The 21,773-nt window shown below is 43.1% G+C and overlaps 1 protein-coding gene across 2 annotated transcripts in view; it reads left to right on the plus strand.

Moving 5' to 3' along the window:
* Positions 1-21,773, plus strand: part of LOC139413746 (peroxisome proliferator-activated receptor delta-like) — a 49,384-nt gene that overhangs the window by 6,994 nt on the left and 20,617 nt on the right. For both annotated transcript variants that reach the window (XM_071161472.1, XM_071161473.1), the window contains exon 2: positions 16,083-16,560. In XM_071161472.1, the coding sequence (XP_071017573.1) occupies positions 16,149-16,560 (412 nt within the window). In that variant the 5' untranslated portion in view covers positions 16,083-16,148. The remainder of the gene's footprint in view (positions 1-16,082; positions 16,561-21,773) is intronic.

Below are 21,773 nucleotides of genomic sequence, written 5' to 3' on the forward strand. Positions count from 1 at the left end.
GTTTTATTTGATGAATTTATCATTTTTTCCCCAAGTCATCTCATCTGTATAGATCTGCTTCCTATGTTGTCTTGACAAAATCACTATTTCAGTAGTTCTTCAGGGTAAATAAGGCATAGTTTTATGACCGCTGAATACTAACTATCAATCACTTAGATCATGTATTTTCAGGTAGAGATGCCTTGCGAAGCAACTGCTCTCTATCCATCTCGATGGCACATTGTTCTCTCTTTTACTTAGCAGGTGTAATTTGATAACAAGATGGCTCTGACAGACATGGTCACCCTGTTCCTATCTCCTATCCAACTTTGCAGTATTTTGTTTATTTTATTTTTAAAAAATCTTATGTTATTTGTTCAGAACATTTATTGCATTATTACCTACAGCCGAAAATAACTTAATGTTACCAAACTCAACTGTTAATCTTTTCCAGTGATGAAGACATGGATGTCTCATGGTATGGTGGGGTATACAAAATTCAAAAGGCACTCGGAACATCTGAGCAATCTTTTTTGCAGGTGCATGGCAACAGTTGAACAAGATGAAGGAAATAGGAAACCGCACACTGCTCTTGATAGTATCACTGATCTTTTAATAAGCTTACGTATCGGCCTCACGGCCTTCGTCAGAGCTTTTATGAATAAAAAAAAATTGGTGGGGTTTACAAAATGGGTCCACTTTGAGCACCTCTTATCTTCTGAATGTTTTGACATATACAAATATGTATGGAAAGTTTTTTTCAACTCAAAAGTGATTGAAATCAAACGGAACGACCCTCCAGCCAGTAGATTAGCTCTGGATTAGCTCCCCCCATTTTCGCCTAAAATAACATATCCAAATCTAACTGCCTGTAGCTCAGGCCCTGAAGCAAGGATATGCTTATTCTTGGTACCATTTGAAAGGATACACTTTGAAGTTTGTGGAAATGTGAAAGGAATGCAGGAGAATATAACACAATAGATCTGGTAAAAGATGATGTACCATCTTTGAAATGCAAGAGAGCGGCCATAATGTATTATTCCAGCTAGAGGTCGACCGATTAATCGGAATGGCCGATTTAATTAGGGCCGATTTCAAGTTTTCATAACAATCGGAAAAATCTATTTTTGGGCGCCGATTTTTGCAGATTTCTTTATAAATGTATTTATTTTAAAAAAAGATTTACCTTTTATTTAACTAGGCAAGTCAGTTAAGAACACAGTCTTATTTTCAATGACAGCCTAGGAACGGTGGGTTAACTGCCTTGTTCAGGGGCAGATCGACAGATTTTCACCTTGTCAGCTCGGGGGATCCAATCTTGCAACCTTACAGTTAACTAGTCCAACGCTCTAACCACCTGCCTCTCATTGCACTCCATGAGGAGCCTACCTGTTACGCGAATGCAGTAGTAGCCAAGGTAAGTTGCTAACTAGCATGAAACTTATCTTATAAAAAACAATCAATCCATCATAATCACTAGTTAACTACACATGGTTGATGATATTACTCGTTATCCCTGCGTTGCATATAATCGATGCGGTGCGCATCGTTGCTCCAACGTGTACCTAACCATAAACATCCATGCCTTTCTTAAAATAAATACACAGAAGTATATATTTTTTAACCTGCATATTTAGCTAAAAGAAATCCAGGTTAGCAGGCAATATTAACCAGGTGAAATTGTGTCATTTCTCATTCATTGCACGCAGAGTCAGGGTATATGCAACAGTTTGGGCAGCCTGGCTCATTGCGAGCTAATTTGCCAGAACTTTATGTAATTATGACGTAACATTGAAGGTTGTGCAATGTAACAAGAATATTTAGACATAGGGATGCCACCCGTTAGATAAAATACAGAACGGTTCCGTATTTCACTGAAATAATAAACGTTTTGTTTTCGAAATGATCGTTTCCGGATTCGATCATATTAATTGATAGAGCAGTCTGACTGAGCGATGATAGGCAGCAGCAGGCTCATAAGCATTCATTCAAACAGCACTTTCGTGCGTTTTGCCTGCAGCTCTTCGCAAGCACAGCGCTGTTTATGACTTCAAGCCTATCAGCCTGATGGCTGGTGTAACCGATGTGAAATGGCTAGCTAGTTAGCTGGGTGTGCGCTAATAGCGTTTCAAACGTCACTCGCTCTGAGACTTGGAGTAGTTATTCCCCTTGCTCTGCAAGGGCCACTTTGTTATGGTCACATTTTTTGGGGCAGATCTCACTCTTTCATCCTTAATCAAACACACACACACACATTAAGAGTAAACATGGTTTCTTATTCAACAACAATGAAGCCTTTAATGCTTAACAAAATACCAAAAATGTGACTCGAATGATTATCACGCAGAAACATTTCATCAAGTTCATGACAATGAACTTCTAAAAACAAGATTAAATTGATGCATTATGATCAATGTTAAAAACAGTGTTAAGAATCATTGTAATAATAAATGAATAGTAGTTAATGAAATACAATAATTCAACCTTCAAACATTAAAATATAAAATACAAAGTGTTTTTCTACATTACAATGTTGAGAAAAAGTTAAATGTTTCTTTGTTTTTAAAAGAGACTGCAATCTTCATTGCGTGGACAAGTTTTTCTGATCCTAATATTAAAACATCAACTTATGTGATTTAAGTTTAATTTTTTATGACATTTTTTATTTCACCTTCATTTTACCAGGTAGGCTAGTTGAGAACAAGTTCTCATTTGTAACTGTGACCTGGCCAAGATAAAGCAAAGCAGTGTGACACAGACAACAACACAGAGTTACACATGGAGTAAACAATAAACAAGCCAATGACACAGTAGAGAAAATAAAGTCTATAGACAGTGTGTGCAGAAGGCATGAGGAGGTAGGCAATAAATAGGTGATAGGAGCGAATAATTACAATTTAGCAGATTACACTGGAGTGATAAATGAGCAGATGATGATGTGCAAGTAGAGATACTGGTGTGCAAAAGAGCAGAAAAGTAAATAAAATAAAACAGTATGGGGATGAGGTAGATAGATTGGGTGGGCTATTTACAGATGGACTATGTACAGCTGCAGCGATCGGTTAGCTGCTCAGATAGTTGATGTTTAAAGTTGGTGAGGAACAGCAAGATTGTGCAAACAATTCATGGGATTCAAACATTGAACACAAAGAAATTATCACTTTGTAGCAAAAGTTGTAACACAAACTCATTGAAGTTGACAATCAAACTTGCATTCTTAGAACAGTGTTTTTGATGTTGTTTAACTAGTGTGACAAGAAAGCAGCCCAGTTTGTGTCAGATAACCGAGATGCTCTTGCGCTGAAGGGCTTGGGCTCACTGATCATTGACTTCACATCTCCTTCATAGTAGAAGGTTATGTCTGGCACATAGGGCCAGACAAAAACATTCCTCACTCCATGCTGCTGCATACAAGTGATCTGCACTTTCTCCCCAGTCACCTTCAGTACCTGGCCTACAAAGGGGTGGTCTTTTGTAGCTGACATTGACAAAACTGCCTAGATTTTTAGCAAGTGTTGACTTGGTTGAAGCTTAATCTTGCTGTTCCTCAGTAATGGTGTTCTCCTGATGGTGTTCTTCATTGAAGTTCACTTCCACAGCACTGAAACAGGTGTTGCAGATGTTTAGTCTGCTACAGAAGGAAGACACTTCAGTGTTTTATTTTCCCTGACACTGTGGAGGTGACCTGGTGCAACTTCATGGTTCCTTTGACTCCAGCAAAGTTGTTTGGCACAGCTTCATTGTGCTTTGTGACATCTGTAATCCAAAATAACTTGATGCTCGATCCACTCTTCGAGTAGTTCGAATAACTCCTTGGGAATCTGCACATCCTCCCCCGTTGCATGTATTTGTCTGCACAATGTGTCACAGCCCCACCCATACCATCTGGTGCCCCCTTCCCGTAACCCTTTTCAGAGAAGTTCCATGTGATTTGTTTGAATTCGTAAATATATGGCTGAGTGTTCTTCTTGTTTCTGTATTGGGTGACAGGACCATCACTCTTCATGTGGAATGTCGTGATTTGTGGATTCTGTTTTTGACATCTCTTAGGACAGGCTCCAGGTGAGCCCATACTGCTCTCTCATCATGTCTAAGGGAGTCAAATATGGTGGCGTAGGACTGGGTTTCCTCTGATGTGTACACAACACTTGTATGGATCGTAGCCTGCTGTCTACTCCCCCCAAAGTGGAATGCCTGAATTTCTGTGGCCAATTTGAAGAGTCAACTGTAATCTGTGTTCTGACGATAAAGCATTTGCTTGATAAAGGCATCGGAAAATTGACTCTGATTTAATATAGATAGATAGGACAGTAGTTATTTACGTAAACTTATTTTCAGTATTAGCTGCTTGATGTGCTATACTATAAAACCCCAAAAACTGACAAAACACATCATACAAAACTTGTGTTTTTACATACAAGGAGATAATATGGTGTATTTGTGTGTACAAAAAAAATATATATATAACTTACTACAAAGACAGACAAACATATTGACATCATTCAGTACAACCGTTGAATTTCTGGGAACTCCAAATGATCCTTTTGGTTACACCGTATGACTTTTCTCACATAAACATGTTTTAGAGGCAACTGCTTATGGACGCATGTGAACACTTCACTAACATTAAGTATGTATCTTGAGTATCGAAATAAAATATAAGCTTTTCAGATAATTCAACATTTTATTTTGTTTTTAGCGGTCGCACCGAATGATCAGATTTTTTGGGCTGACACCTGACAGGAAGTGGAAATGTAAATGTATCAATAATTTACGAGAGACTCGCTAACCTTTCCTTAACCGAAGGTTATCTCACAGGCATCTTTGTGATGTCGCATCCTGTCACATGAGTACCATCATGTGATTTGATCCAAAATAGCGACTTAATGTCGGTCATGAAGGCTGTTTATCCAGACATAAGTATTTAAAACCTTTCTGCCTAAACTGTCTTACCCATACAGACGTATAGTGTAATAGACCCTTAAAAAATCATGCCAGAATAATTGTTTGACAGTTTTGTTATGATTTGAGATGTCACTTTTTTAACCTTTTAGATCACTGAAAGTGACCTTTTTCCCCCCTCACATTTAACCATGAAATATTTTAGGACTATAGTTACATACTATCAAAATAAAGTTGCACACTCCATGTATAAGGCTTACCGGATATCCTACCTAAAAACATTGACCCCTAGTGGTCTGATTATTGACTTTGATCTCATGCCCTTCTTATGAACACATTTTTCCTTTATAAACAAGTCTTATACATTTATATTTTCTTTCTACATCTTATTAGCATACACATATGCCCCCTCTTAATGATGCTCATTATACATTAAGGTTGAACCAAAATATTACATGTAACAAATATGAAAGGAAATATGGAATTATTATGTGAATTTGAATGAAACAATAATGTATGTTGATGCTAATATGATGTACAATATTCCATTATGTTTCTATAAGATAACAATAGCGTAATACATTTAATATGCCATATACTATTTTTTTTAACAGTTTCACTAGTTAATTATAATGAACTTAATCATTATGACACACCCCTCACTATTGTCATTGGTTGCACTAATGGCACAGTTTGTCTACATAACCTGGTTCAAGTATTCATGACATTACCCTGAGGAAGGCACAGTGATGCTGAAACGTTGGTAAATACCCATTCAATTCCTGGGAGTTTATACATGTAGTGTGCGACTTTCTTTATTTTGATAGTTTATTCGGCGTTAGTCAGGACCAAACAAGAAACGTCCTCTCACTGTCAACTGCGTTTATTTTCAGCAGACTTAACATGTGTAAATATTTGTATGAACATAACAAGATTCAACAGATGACATGAACTGAACAAGTTCCACAGACATGTGACTAACAGAAATGGAATAATGTGTCCCTGAACAAAGGGGGAGGGGTCAAAATCAAAAGTAACAGTCAGTATCTGGTGTGGCCACCAACTGCATTAAGTACTGCAGTGCATCTCCTCCTCATGGATTGCACCTGATTTGACAGTTCTTGCTGTGAGATGTTACCCCACTCTTCCACCATGGCACCTGCAAGTTCCCGGACATTCCCTCCGATCCAACAGGTCCCAGACGTACTCAATGGGATTGAGATCTGGGCTCTTCGCTGGCCATGGCAGAACACTGACATTCCTGTCTTGCAGGAAATCACGCACAGAACGAGCAGTATGGCTGGTGGCATTGTCATGCTGGAGGGTCATGTCAGGATGAGCCTCCAGGAAGGGTACCACATGAGGGAGGAGGATGTCTTCCCTGTAACGCACAGCGTTGAGATTGCCTGCAATGACGACAAGCTCAGTCCGATGATGCTGTGACACACCGCCCCAGACCATGACGGGCCCGCCACCTCCAGATCAATCCCACTCCAGAGTACAGCCTCGGTGTAACACTCATTCCTTCAACGATAAACGCGAATCCAACCATCACCCCTGGTGAGACAAGACTGCAACTCGTCAGTGAAGAGCACTTTTTGCCAGTCCTGTCAGGTCCAGCGATGGTGGGTTTGTGCCCATAGGCGACGCTGTTGCCGGGGATGTCTGGTGGTGAGGACCTGCCTTACAACATGCCTACAAGCACTCAGTCCAGCCTCTCTCAGCCTATTGCAGTCTGAGCGCTGATGGAGGGATTGTGTGTTCCTGGTGCAACTCGGGAAGTTGTTGTTGCCTTCCTGTACCTGTCCTGCATGTGTGGTGTTCAGATGTATCGCTCCTGTGCAGGTATTGTAACACATGGTCTGCCACTGCGAGGACCATCAGCTGCCCATCCTGTCTCCCTGTAGTACTGTCTTAGGTGTCTCACAGTACAGACATTGTAATTTATTGCCCTGGCCACATCTGCAGTCCTCATGCCTCCTTGCAGCATGCTTAATGCACATTCACACAGATGAGCAGGGACCCTGGGCATCTTTCTTTTGGTGTTTTTCAGTGTCAGTAGAAAGGCCTTTTTGGTGTCCTACATTTTCATAACTGTGACCTTATAATTGCCTACAAGTCTCTGAACGTAAGCTATTAGATTACAATTACAATGAAGATTACAATGAAGATCTGTGAAGTTATTTGGATTTTTACGACTTATCTTTGAAAGACAGGGTCCTGAAAAAGGGACGTTTCTTTTTTTGCTGAGTTTATATACAGTGCCTTGCGAAAGTATTCGGCCCCCTTGAACTTTGCGACCTTTTGCCACATTTCAGGCTTCAAACATAAAGATATAAAACTGTATTTTTTTGTGAAGAATCAACAACAAGTGGGACACAATCATGAAGTGGAACGACATTTATTGGATATTTCAAACTTTTTTAACAAATCAAAAACTGAAAAATTGGGCGTGCAAAATTATTCAGCCCCCTTAAGTTAATACTTTGTAGCGCCACCTTTTGCTGCGATTACAGCTGTAAGTCGCTTGGGGTATGTCTATCAGTTTTGCACATCGAGAGACTGAAATTTTTTCCCATTCCTCCTTGCAAAACAGCTCGAGCTCAGTGAGGTTGGATGGAGAGCATTTGTGAACAGCAGTTTTCAGTTCTTTCCACAGATTCTCGATTGGATTCAGGTCTGGACTTTGACTTGGCCATTCTAACACCTGGATATGTTTATTTTTGAACCATTCCATTGTAGATTTTGCTTTATGTTTTGGATCATTGTCTTGTTGGAAGACAAATCTCCGTCCCAGTCTCAGGTCTTTTGCAGACTCCATCAGGTTTTCTTCCAGAATGGTCCTGTATTTGGCTCCATCCATCTTCCCATCAATTTTAACCATCTTCCCTGTCCCTGCTGAAGAAAAGCAGGCCCAAACCATGATGCTGCCACCACCATGTTTGACAGTGGGGATGGTGTGTTCAGCTGTGTTGCTTTTACGCCAAACATAACGTTTTGCATTGTTGCCAAAAAGTTCAATTTTGGTTTCATCTGACCAGAGCACCTTCTTCCACATGTTTGGTGTGTCTGTTTGTCATGTTGTGTGTGTCATGTTTGGTGTGTGTGGCTTGTGGCAAACTTTAAACGACACTTTTTATGGATATTTTTAAGAAATGGCTTTCTTCTTGCCACTCTTCCATAAAGGCCAGATTTGTGCAATATACGACTGACTTTGTCCTATGGACAGAGTCTCCCACCTCAGCTGTAGATCTCTGCAGTTCATCCAGAGTGATCATGGGCCTCTTGGCTGCATCTCTGATCAGTCTTCTCCTTGTATGAGCTGAAAGTTTAGAGGGACGGCCAGGTCTTGGTAGATTTGCAGTGGTCTGATACTCCTTCCATTTCAATATTATCGCTTGCACGGTGCTCCTTGGGATGTTTAAAGCTTGGGAAATCTTTTTGTATCCAAATCCGGCTTTAAACTTCTTCACAACAGTATCTCGGACCTGCCTGGTGAGTTCCTTGTTCTTCATGATGCTCTCTGCGCTTTTAACGGACCTCTGAGACTATCACAGTGCAGGTGCATTCATACGGAGACTTGATTACACACAGGTGGATTGTATTTATCATCATTAGTCATTTTAGGTCAACATTGGATCATTCAGAGATCCTCACTGAACTTCTGGAGAGAGTTTGCTGCACTGAAAGTAAAGGGGCTGAATAATTTTGCACGCCGAATATTTCCGTTTTTGATTTGTTAAAAAAGTTTGAAATATCCAATAAATGTCGTTCCACTTCATGATTGTGTCCCACTTGTTGTTGATTCTTCACAAAAAAATACAGTTTTATATCTTTATGTTTGAAGCCTGAAATGTGGCAAAAGGTCGCAAAGTTCAAGGGGGCCGAATACTTTCGCAAGGCACTGTATATCACATTTTACGTAAGGATTCAGACCCTTTACTCAGTACTTTGTTGAAGCACCTTTGACAGTGATTACAGCATCGAGTATTCTTGGGTATGACTCTACAAGCTTGGCACACCTGTATTTGGGGAGATACTCCCATTATTCTCTGCAGATCCTCTCAACCTCTGTCAGGATGGATGGGGAGCGTCGCTGCACAGCTATTTTCAGGTCCATCCAGAGATGTTCGATCAGGTTCAAGTCCGGGCTCTTGCTGGTCCACTCAGGGACGTTCAGAGACTTGTCCCGAAGCCACTCCTGCGTTGTCTTAGCTGTGTGCTTAAGATCGTTGTCCTGTTGGAATGTGAACCTTTGCCCCAGTCTGAGGTCCTGAGCCCTCTGGAGCAATCTGCCATCTGTCAATGATGAATTTACGGTGGTGGGGTGTTGGACTGATCTTGTTGATCGTGTACATACCCTCTACAAACTGACTAAATGATGAAAACGATGCTGGTAGCAGAATACAGCGGAGAGTTCCTACTGCAATGCAACTCAAACACAAACGTGCTGGATATCCCAATGATCCATCTAATCCCCAATTTTCACTTGGGTTTGTAATCCACTCGCAGACAAACATGGAAAACGCAGGGCAATCACACACAGACATAAAAAATGTAAGAACAAACTTACCCACCACCTTGCTGATCAGTGCCCAGTCACTAAGGGGGAAAGCGGATGAGCTGTCAGCGAATCTGCTCCTCCAACACGAATACTGGGAGGCCTGTTTGCTGGCTATACTGAGACTTGGCTGGATGACAGAGTCCCGGACAGGGAAGTGGAGCCGGCCACTCTGGTCAGAGCGGACTGTGATCTGACAGTCACAGGGAAACATCACGGTGGGGGCGTCTGCCTGCTTGTCAGGGACCAGTGGTGTAAATGGATCTTGGTAAGAGAGAGATTCTGTACCCCCGACATTGAACTGCTTTCTGTGTCACTGCGACCCTACTATTTGCCCCGAGAGTTCCCCCAATTGTTTGTTACCGTTGTGTACATTCAACCGAAAGCTAATCTAACAAAGGTGTCAGAGAATATATAATCCGTCACAGAAACTGGAATCCATCTCCCCCGTTGCATCCACATTTATTTTAGGGGATTTTAACAACTGTACTTTGCACGAAGTCCTGCACACATACCACCAGTATGTGAAATGTCACACTAGGAAAAATAAGACTCTTGATTTGTGCTATGTGACAATACCAGTTGTGTTCCCGGCCACCACCTGGGGACATCAGACCACAATGTTGTCTACCTCAGGCCAACCTACTGTCAGCTCCTGGAGAGGGAGAAATCCACAGTTAAAACTGTCCAGATCTGGAAGGACAACAGTATCACTTGTCTCCAGGGGTGTTTTGACTGTACTATGTGGGAGGTATTTGAGGACAGCAGCTCTGATCTTGATGAACTCACAGATGTTGTTTCAGACTATGTAAACTTCTCTGTTGAGTCAGTTGTGCCTACTAAAATCTGTAAAAATCTTCCCAAACAATAAGCCTTGGGTATCAAAACATCTAAAATCACTACTTAATAGGAAGAAGGCAGTTTATGCTGAGGGTGATAGACAGGCTTTAAGAGATGTACAACGTGAGATCAGTTTATGCTGAGGGTAACAGACAGGCTTTAAGAGATGTACATCGTGAGATCAAAAGACAGACACTGGTGGACAAGGAAGCATACAAGCAAATGGTGGAGAGGACCCTCTCCTCAGGAAACTCCAGGGTGGCCTTGTGTTGGAGGTAAAACAAATGGAAGCATCATCACAAATGTTTGAGAGGGTTGTTAAACAGGCTGACGTTTTGAAGTCAATTGTTCAGATGTAACACACACAAAAGCCTCGGCCCAGACAAAATAAGTGGCCGTGTTAAAGCACTGTGCTGAACAATTGGCTGGTGTTTTTACAGACATTTTCCAATCCTCGCTTGACCAGCAACACGTACCAGTATTGTAGAAAAACTAAATTATACCAATTCCTAAAGCATCTAATCCCTCTGTGCTGAATGACTACCGCCCTGTCGCCTTGACATCCTTAGTAATGAAATGCCTTGAGAAAATTTTAAAAAGTCATATTCTCAGCGTCACCCAGAAGCTCCTCGACCCATTTCAGTTTGCCTATCAGCCCAGCAGAGGAGTTGATGATGCCATTCTTACTCTCCTCAACATGGTCTACAGACATCTAGAGGGTGCCAAATGTTTTGACTTTTCTTCTGCCTTCAACACAAGCCAGCCTTACATTCTGGCACAGGCACTCATTCTGGACTTCTCCTTAGATGGGGGGGGGGGGGGCTGGTTTTGTGGTTGTTGGACTTCCTGAGCCAACGGTCACAGCGGGTCAAAATGGGCCCCCACATGTCGTACATACACCACACCAACAAAGGCTCTCCTCAGGGATGTGTTGTACTTGTTCCCATCCTGACAGACACCTTAAGTTCGCTGATGACACTGCCTTGATCAGCCTGTTGCATGATGACGAGGAACATCATGACCCCGTCCTAGATGACTTTGTAGAGTGGTGTGACGAATCACACTTGGTCCTCAATACCAATAAGACCAAAGAGACGTGCATAGACTTCAGGAAGCATACAACACCTACCTCTGCAACATCAACCAGAGGTTAGAATATAGAGATTGCAGAGCTATAAAAATATCTAGGTGTCGTCTTGGACAATAAGCTTCTGTGGAGTTAATGTACAGATCTGATCTACAAAAAGAGTCCATTGTAATTGTACTATACTGACTCTGTTTTACAAATCTTTCATTGAGTGTTTAACTGTTTGTAATGTATTGTCTGTTGGTTTGGCAATTCCACTGTCAGCCAGAGAAATATGCTGAGAAGGATCTTCACCACAGCAAGCAAGGTACTTGGAGTCAAGCAGACAGGCCTGGATGAGATCTTTAAGGTCAGGGCCCTACGCAAGGCTCACAAAATCCTTTTAGACCCAAGCCCCCGTTGTACCCGGACTTTGAACTTCTCCCCTCTGGGCACAGGTATAGGGCACTGATGCTATCCGGAACATATCCCAATCCACGTGATCGAAGCAATCTTGAAGCGTGGAACCCGATTGGTCGGACCAGCGTTGAACAGACCTGAGCACGGGCGTTTCCTGTTTTAGTTTCTGTCTATATGCAGGGAGCAACAAAATGGAGTCGCGGTCAGATTTGCCAAAAGGAGGGCAGGGGGAGGGCTTTGTGTGCATTGTGGAAGTTAGGGAGCCTTGTTTTCAGATTAGCTTTTTTCAAACAATAAATGCAGCCTCAGGATATATGGTTTCCAGTTTACATAGAGTCCAGTGAAGTTCTTTCAGGGCCGCTGAGATGTCTGCTTGGGGGGGATATACACTGCTGTGATTTAGAATTGAAGTGAATTCTCTTGGTAGATAATGTTGTCGGCATTTGATTGTAAGGAATTCTTGGTCAGGTGACCAAAAGGACTTGAGTTCCTGTATGTTGTTATGATTACACCACAAATCATTAATCATAAGGCATACACCCCCGCCCTTCTTCTTACCACCGAGATGTTTGTTTCTGTTGGTGCGATGCGTGAAGAAACCGGGTGGCTGTACCGACTCTAACATATCCTGAGTGAGCCATGTTTCGGTGACACAAAGAACGTTACAATCTCTGATGTCTCTCTGGAAGGCAACCCTTGCTCGGATTTCATCTACCTTGTTGTCAAGAGACTGGACATTGGCGAGTAGTATACTCGTGAGAGATGCGCTCCGTCTGCCCCTTCTGCGGCGCCTTTTGTTTTGGGTCGGCTACTGGGATTAAATCCATTGTCCCGGGTGGTGGTCCAAACAGAGGATCCGCTTCGGGAAAGTCGTATTCCTGGTCGTAATGTTGGTAAAGTTGACGTTGCTCTTATATCCAATAGTTCTTCCCGGCTGTATATAATAAGACTTAAGATTTCCTGGGGTAACAATGTAAGAAATAATACATAGGAAACTATGCACTATTTTATTTTTCTAAGAATGCGACGTGACCATCCTCTGTCGGCGCGATGCTGCTTGGTTTCCTCAAGCATGGTGGTGGCTGCATTATGTTATGGGTATGCTAGTCATCGCCATGGACTAGTGTAAAAATATGTAAATAAAAAAACGGAATGAAGTTAAGTACAGGCAAAATCCTAGAGGAAACCTGGTTCAGTCTGCTTTCCAACCGACACTGGGAGACAAATTCACCTTTCACCAAGACAATGACTTAAAACACAAGGACGAATATTACCAAGATGACATTGAATGTTCCTTAGTGGCCAAGTTAGTTTTGACTTAAATCGTCTTGAAAATCTATGGCAAGACTTTAAAATGGTTGTCTATCGATGATCAACAATCAACTTGATAAAGCTTGAAGAATAAAAAAAATAATAATAATTGATTCTAACATGTATTGACTCAGGGGTGTGAATGATAAGATAAGATATTTCTGTTTTAATTTTCAATTTAGCAAACATTTCTAAAAACATGTCTTCACTTTGTCATTTTGTGGGAAAGGTGATACCTACAGTTGAAGTCGGAAGTTTACATACACCTTAGCCAAATACATTTAAACTAAGTTTTTCACAATTCCTGACATTTAATCCTAGTAAAAATTCCCTTAGGTCAGTTAGGATCACCACTTTATTTTAAGAATGTCAAATGTCAGAATAATAGTAGAGAGAGTGATTTATTTCATCTTTCATTTCTTTCATCACATTCCCAGTGGGTCACAAGTTTACATACACTCAATTAGTATTTGGTAGCATTGCCTTTAAATTGTGTAACTTGGGTCAAGTGTTTTGGGTAGCCTTCCACAAGCTTCCCACAATAAGTTGGGTTAATTTTGGCCCATTCCCCCTACAGAGCTGGTGTAACTGAGTCAGGTTTGTAGGCCTCCTTGCTCGCACACCCTTTTTCAGTTCTGCTCAGAAATGCTCTATAGGATTGAGGTCATGGCTTTGTGATGGCCACTCCAATACCTTGACTTTATTGTCCTTAAGCCATTTTGCCACAACTTTGGAAGTATGCTTGGGGCATTGTCCATTTGGAAGACCCATTTGCGACCAAGCTTTAACTTCCTGACTAATGTCTTGATGATGCTTCAATATATCTGCATAATTTTCCTGCCTCATTATGCCATCCATTTTATGAAGTGCACCAGTTCCTCCTGCAGCAAAGCACCCCCACAACATGAAACTGCAACCCCTGTGCTTCACAGTTGGGATGGTGTTCTTCGGCTTGCAAGCATCCCCCTTTTTCCTCCAAACATAACAATGGTCATTATGGCAAAATAGTTATATTTTTGTTTCATCAGACCAGAGGACATTTCTCCAAAGAGTATGATCTTTGTCCCCATGTGCAGTTGTAAACCCGTCTCAGAACGCGTCTCCTTCCTGAGCGGTATGATGGCTGCGTGGTCCCATGGTGTTTATACTTGCGTACTATTGTTTGTACAGATGAACGTGGTACCTTCAGGCGTTTGGAAATTGCTCCCAAGGAAGAACCAGACTTGTGGACGTCTACAATTGTTTTTCTGAGATCTTGGCTGATTTCTTTAGATTTTCCCATGATGTCAAGCAAAGAGGCACTGAGTTTGAAGGTAGGGCTTGAAATACATCCACATGTACACCTCCAATTGACTCAAATGATGTCAATTAGCCTATCAGAAACTTCTAAAGCCATGACATCAATTTCTGGAATTTCCGAAGCTGTTTAAAGCACAGTCAACTTGGTGTATGTAAACTTCTAACCCACTGGAATTGTGATACAGTGAATTAATTATAAGTTAAATCTGCCTGTAAACAATTGTTGTAAAATTGACTTGTGTCATGCACAAAGTAGATGTCCTAACCCACTTGCCAAAACTATAGTTTGTTAACAATAAATTTGTGGAGGGGTTGAGAAACAGGTTTTAATGACTCCAACCTAAGTGTATGTAAACTTCCGCCTTCAACTGTAGTCAGTCGCACAACTGAAATGTCTACCCCGTTTAACCGAACCCCTCTGAATCAGAGCGGTGCGGGGGGCTGCCTTAATCAACATCCACACCATGTGCAACAGGGTAACAGTTGTTGTTGTTGGGGGTGATTCAAACCAGCAACCTTTCGGTTACTGGCCCAGCGCTTTTAACTGCTGCATTCAGGCTGTAATGCAACAAATGTAATGCAACAAAATGTGTCAAGGAAAATGAATACTTTCTGAAGGCACTATCTCCTAATAATATTGCAAGTTTGATGACTTGTGATTGGATGACAACAAGCTACATGTGCCCTTTTAAGAACAATTTTCCATTTGTCACATTCCTAGTCTATGGTATTCTCTCTTCCCTCTTTTAAACACACCAGACAAAGACTTGGTGATCCCCCATGAAATCAGCCCTACAGCCTGTTCATATGAACCCTATTTCCACTTGGCAAATGCACACACACACACTCACTCACCCACATGAACAGCGACCCAAGGCCAGTGGGGGAAAGTCCATGGCTGTTCTGCAGGAAGTACGGAATGTGGGAAAAGGTCAGTGGTGCTAGCTGATCCGCAGAGCGTCCCTACACACACACAAACAGAGAGCGTCTTCAGCTCAGGCCTCTCCCGTCCAAACAACAAGAGTCTGTTGAAAAACACCAGCCTTGCCTACCCCAGGGCTCACATGTGCTGGGGCTTGGAGGCTAGCCCACTCACTGTGTGTGCATGTGTTTCTCTCTGAACAACAAGGCCTACACATTAATGCCAATGGGTTAGCTTATTGTTTCTCTCGCTACTCTTTTTATCTCCCCCTTTTTCTATCTTCTCTCTGTTAGTGATTAGTTGATAGAATTTCAGTGATTTAGAGTAATTTCTTAACAGCTGGCTCTCCTCAGCAACAAAATAACTCCAGGCCTGCATCAAAAACCTCTAACCTGGCCCATATGCTATGTTTCTGTGGGGACGCTGTTTCTGTCTCTCTGGGTTGGAGGTGTGCTGGTTAAGGCTTGCTCAGCTGCAGAGGGATCTGTTGAATGAGACCAGATCAAAGTCTCTGTTATTACAAGTGTTTCCAGAAGAGACTGCCAGTTCCATGTTCAAGCCTTTCATTGTCTCTCAATGTGTTGTTTTAACTGGGGTGAAGTGTTTCATGGATCTGATTGGATGTCTTACTTTGTAAAAGACATTTAGATTGAACAGTCATTGTATTCTGTGATAGCAGCTCTGATTGGCTGCAACCCTATCCTCATGACACACCACCGATTGGGAATAAATAATTCCTCTGTAAAAGATCTGTACTAACTGGCTGTTCCCCTCCTCCCCAGCAGGGCGGCGATGGTGTTGCCATGACCGAGGGCGGCTGAGAGTCAGGGGAGAAGCTACGCAGCACCATGGAGGGCACCAGGGCCGCCGTCTTAGCGCCGGTCAAAAGCAAAGCCCCTCGACGGGATCGGAGGCGGCGTGTCGGGGCTTTGGTAAGGAAAGGGGGAGTCTGCCAGAACGGGACCACCACCCCACATGGGGAGTACACCTCGGGCGGAGTGATGGGGCTGGAGTCCTCCTTGGAGGTGCTGAAACCATCCCTGCTGTCCAAGGGGCTAAGAGAGAGTGTGGGGGAGAAGGAGGGGGCGCGAGGAGCAGAGGTGTCACCTGTGAGGGAGGAGGGCCTTGGCTCCTGGGACATGAAGTCTCATGACGAAGAGGTTGTGCAGCAGGAGCAAGGGGATCAGCAGGAGAAGGGGAGTAGTAACAGCCACAGCACCTCTAATATGGACAGCCCTGCCCTCTCCAGTAGCTGCACAGGTGAGACACACAAATCAAATAAAATGTATTTATATAGCCCTTCGTACATCAGCTGATATCTCAAAGTGCTGTACAGAAACCCAGCCTAAAACCCCAAACAGCAAGCAATGCAGGTGTAGAAGCACGGTGGCTAGGAAAAACTCCCTAGAAAGGCCAAAACCTAGGAAGAAACCTAGAGAGGAACCAGGCTATGTGGGGTGGCCAGTCCTCTTCTGGCTGTGCCGGGTGGAGATTATAACAGAACATGGCCAAGATGTTCAAATGTTCATAAATGACCAGCATGGTCCAATAATAATAAGGCAGAACAGTTGAAACTGGAGCAGCAGCACGGCCAGGTGGACTGGGGACAGCAAGGAGTCATCATGTCAGGTAGTCCTGAGGCATGGTCCTAGGGCTCAGGTCCTCCGAGAGAGAGAAAGAGAGAATTAGAGAGAGCACACTTAAATTCACACAGGACACCGAATAGGACAGGAGAAGTACTCCACATATAACAAACTGACCCTAGCCCCCCGACACATAAACTACTGCAGCATAAATACTGGAGGCTGAGACGGGAGGGGTCAAGAGACACTGTGGCCCCATCCGAGGACACCCCCGGACAGGGCCAAACAGGAAGGATATAACCCCACCCACTTTGCCAAAGCACAGGCCCCACACCACTAGAGGGATATCTTCAACCACCAACTTACCATCCTGAGACACACACACTCACAAGACCTGGGTTCAAATATTATTTCAAGTTTCTCAATTACTTTCACACACATTTCATAGAAAGTATTCAGATATTTATTATTTGAATATTGGCATGTATTTGAAAATACTAAAATACACTTACTCAAATACACTCCCATCCCCATGGTATTTGAAAATAGTATTTGAAATATGTATTTGAAAATACTTTCAAATAGTAGGCTATTTATAGGAAATTATTTAAATACTTTCAAGTACTTCCAATTAGGGCTGTGACGGTCCTGGAATGTTGTATTACGGTTATTGGCCAGCCACATTACCAACGTCACCGTTATAATCGTTGGAATGTTTTTTTATTATTATTATTTTTTAGATTCACAGTTTCCCCTCTCCTCTGCTCCTGACTGCATGTGCTGCTGCTGCTGCAGGGAGGGGAGGTGTTGCCCAGGCTTGTTTACTACAACACCTTGCTTGTTTCAGCGAGGAGCAACAAAGTTTCATCACATTCTAAAGAGTCCATGTTACTGCGGAAATGGACTCAAGCATGCAAATGCCAGGTCCTTCCAACTTCAGTTAGCTGGTCGTTCCACACAACAACAAACGGTTTTGATGTTTTTGGTGTGTTTTATACGATATTTATACAGTATTTGTGCTAGCCCTACTTCCAATAGAAGTAGTTGATTCAGGCCACATTATTTGAAAATACTCAAATAGACATAAAAAATTGTTGATGATTAGTGAGATGTGGCCCACCTTGTGTGTGTTCCTGTAGCATAAACACAGCATCACCTTTTACTCTATTTATTCTCACAAAGTAAAGTCCCTGTGATGTTTAACTTTAGACATAGCGCCTATAACCCAGTCCCCTCGTGTGACTTCCGGCGCTGACAGAGAATGCCGCCTCGCTTCGCGTTCCTAGGAAACTATGCAGTTTTCTTACATTGGTACCCCAGGTCATCTTAGGTTTCATTACATACAGTCGAGAAGAACTACTGAATATAAGAGCAGCGTCAACTCACCATCAGTACGACCAAGAATATGACTTTCGCGAAGCGGATCCTGTTTTCTGCCTTTCACCCAGGACAACGGAATGGATCCCAGCCGGCGACCCAAAAAAACGACTTCATAAAAGGGGGAAACGAAGCGGTCTTCTGGTCAGGCTCCGGAGACGGGCACATCGCGCGCCACTCCCTAGCATTCTACTCGCCAATGTCCAGTCTCTTGACAACAAGGTTGATGAAATCCGAGCAAGGGTAGCATTCCAGAGGGACATCAGAGACTGTAACGTTCTTTGCTTCACGGAAACATGGCTCACTGGAGAGACGCTATCGGAGTTGGTGCAGCCAGCTGGTTTCTCCACGCATCGCGCCGACAGAAACAAACATCTTTCTGGTAAGAAGATGGGCGGGGGCGTATGCTTCATGGTTAACGAGACGTGGTGTGGCCACAACAACATACAGGAACTCAAGTCCTTCTGTTCACCTGATTTAGAATTCCTCACAATCAAATGTCGACCGCATTATCTACCAAGGGAATTCTCTTCGATTATAATCACAGCCGTATATATTCCCCCCCAAGCAGACACATCGATGGCTCTGAACAAACTTTATTTGACTCTTTTCATATATCCTGTGGCTGCATTCATTGTAGCTGGGGATTTTAACAAGGCTAATCTGAAAACAAGACTCCCTAAATTGTATCAGCATATCGATTGCGCAACCAGGGCTGGAAAAACCTTGGATCATTGCTATTCTAACTTCCGCAACGCATATAAGGCCCTGCCCCGCCCTCCTTTCGGAAAAGCTGACCACGACTCCATTTTGTTGATCCCTGCCTACAGACAGAAACTAAAACAAGAAGCTCCCGTGCTGAGGTCTGTTCAACGCTGGTCGGACCAATCTGATTCCACACTCCAAGACTGCTTCCATCACGTGGACTGGGATATGTTTCGTATTGCATCAAACAACAACATTGACGAATACACTGATTCGGTGAGCGAGTTCATTAGAACGTGCGTTGAAGATGTCGTTCCCATAGCAACGATTAAAACATTCCCTAACCAGAAACCGTGGATTGATGGCAGCATTCGCGTGAAACTGAAAGCGCGAACCACTGCTTTTAATCAGGGCAAGGTGACCGGAAACATGACCGAATACAAACAGTGTAGCTATTCCCTCCGCAAGGCAATCAAACAAGCTAAGCGTCAGTATAGAGACAAAGTAGAATCTCAATTCAACGGCTCAGACACAAGAGGTATGTGGCAGGGTCTACAGTCAATCACGGATTACAAAAAGAAAACCAGCCCCGTCACGGACCAGGATGTCTTGCTCCCAGGCAGACTAAATAACTTTTTTGCCCGCTTTGAGGACAATACAGTGCCACTGACACGGCCTGCAACCAAAACATGCGGACTCTCCTTCACTGCAGCCGACGTGAGGAAAACATTTAAACGTGTTAACCCTTGCAAGGCTGCAGGCCTAGACGGCATCCCCAGCCGCGCCCTCAGAGCATGCGCAGACCAGCTGGCCGGTGTATTTACGGACATATTCAATCAATCCCTATCCCAGTCTGTTGTTCCCACATGCTTCAAGAGGACCACCATTGTTCCTGTTCCCAAGAAAGCTAAGGTAACTGAGCTAAACGACTACCGCCCCGTAGCACTCACTTCCGTCATCATGAAGTGCTTTGAGAGACTAGTCAAGGACCATATCACCTCCACCCTACCTGACACCCTAGACCCACTCCAATTTGCTTACCGCCCAAATAGGTCCACAGACGATGCAATCTCAACCACACTGCACACTGCCCTAACCCATCTGGACAAGAAGAATACCTATGTGAGAATGCTGTTCATCGACTACAGCTCGGCATTTAACACCATAGTGCCCTCCAAGCTCGTCATCAAGCTCGAGACCCTGGGTCTCGACCCCGCCCTGTGCAACTGGGTACTGGACTTCCTGACGGGCCGCCCCCAGGTGGTGAGGGTAGGCAACAACATCTCCACCCCGCTGATCCTCAACACTTGGGCCCCGCAAGGGTGCGTTCTGAGCCCTCTCCTGTACTCCCTGTTCACCCACGACTGTGTGGCCACGCACGCCTCCAACTCAATCATCAAGTTTGCGGACGACACAACAGTGGTAGGCTTGATTACCAACAGCGACGAGACGGCCTACAGGGAGGAGGTGAGGGCCCTCGGAGTGTGGTGTCAGGAAAATAACCTCACACTCAACGTCAACAAAACTAAGGAGATGATTGTGGACTTCAGGAAACAGCAGAGGGAACACCCCACTATCCACATCGATGGAACAGTAGTGGAGAGGGTAGTAAGTTTTAAGTTCCTCGGCGTACACATCACAGACAAACTGAATTGGTCCACTCACACAGACAGCATCATGAAGAAGGCGCAGCAGCGCCTCTTCAACCTCAGGAGGCTGAAGAAATTCGGCTTGTCACCAAAAGCACTCACAAACTTCTACAGATGCACAATCGAGAGCATCCTGTCGGGCTGTATCACCGCCTGGTACGGCAACTGCTCCGCCCACAACCGTAAGGCTCTCCAGAGGGTAGTGAGGTCTGCACAACGCATCACCGGGGGCAAACTACCTGCCCTCCAGGACACCTACACCACCCGATGTCACAGGAAGGCCATAAAGATCATCAAGGACAACAACCACCCGAGCCACTGCCTGTTCACCCCGCTATCATCCAGAAGGCAAGGTCAGTACAGGTGCATCAAAGCTGGGACAGAGAGACTGAAAAACAGCTTCTATCTCAAGGCCATCAGACTGTTAAACAGCCACCACTAACATTGAGTGGCTGCTGCCAACACACTGACTCAACTCCAGCCACTTTAATAATGGGAATTGATGGGAAATGATGTAAAATATATCACTAGCCACTTTAAACAATGCTACCTAATATAATGTTTACATACCCTACATTATTCATCTCATATGTATACGTATATACTGTACTCTATATCATCTACTGCATCTTTATGTAATACATGTATCACTAGCCACTTTAAACTATGCCACTTTGTTTACATACTCATCTCATATGTATATACTGTACTCAATACCATCTACTGTATCTTGCCTATGCCGCTCTGTACCATCACTCATTCATATATCTTTATGTACATATTCTTTATCCCCTTTCACTTGTGTCTATAAGGTAGTAGTTTTGGAATTGTTAGCTAGATTACATGTTGGTTATTACTGCATTGTCGGAACTAGAAGCACAAGCATTTCGCTACATTCGCATTAACATCTGCTAACCATGTGTATGTGACAAATAAAATTTGATTTGATTTGACTTGAGAGAACTGGTACCGATTAATCGTCTGATTCCTTTTAACATGAGTCTTCAATATTCCCAGGTAAGAAGTTATAGGTTGTAGTTATTATAGGAATTATAGGACTATTTTATTATATATATATATATATATATATATATATAAAACATTTTTTATTTATTTAACTAGGCAAGTCAGTTAAGAACAAATTCTTATTTTCAATGAC

This window comes from Oncorhynchus clarkii, chromosome 7 (genome assembly GCF_045791955.1).
Source record: "Oncorhynchus clarkii lewisi isolate Uvic-CL-2024 chromosome 7, UVic_Ocla_1.0, whole genome shotgun sequence".
Classification (NCBI taxonomy): domain Eukaryota; kingdom Metazoa; phylum Chordata; class Actinopteri; order Salmoniformes; family Salmonidae; genus Oncorhynchus; species Oncorhynchus clarkii.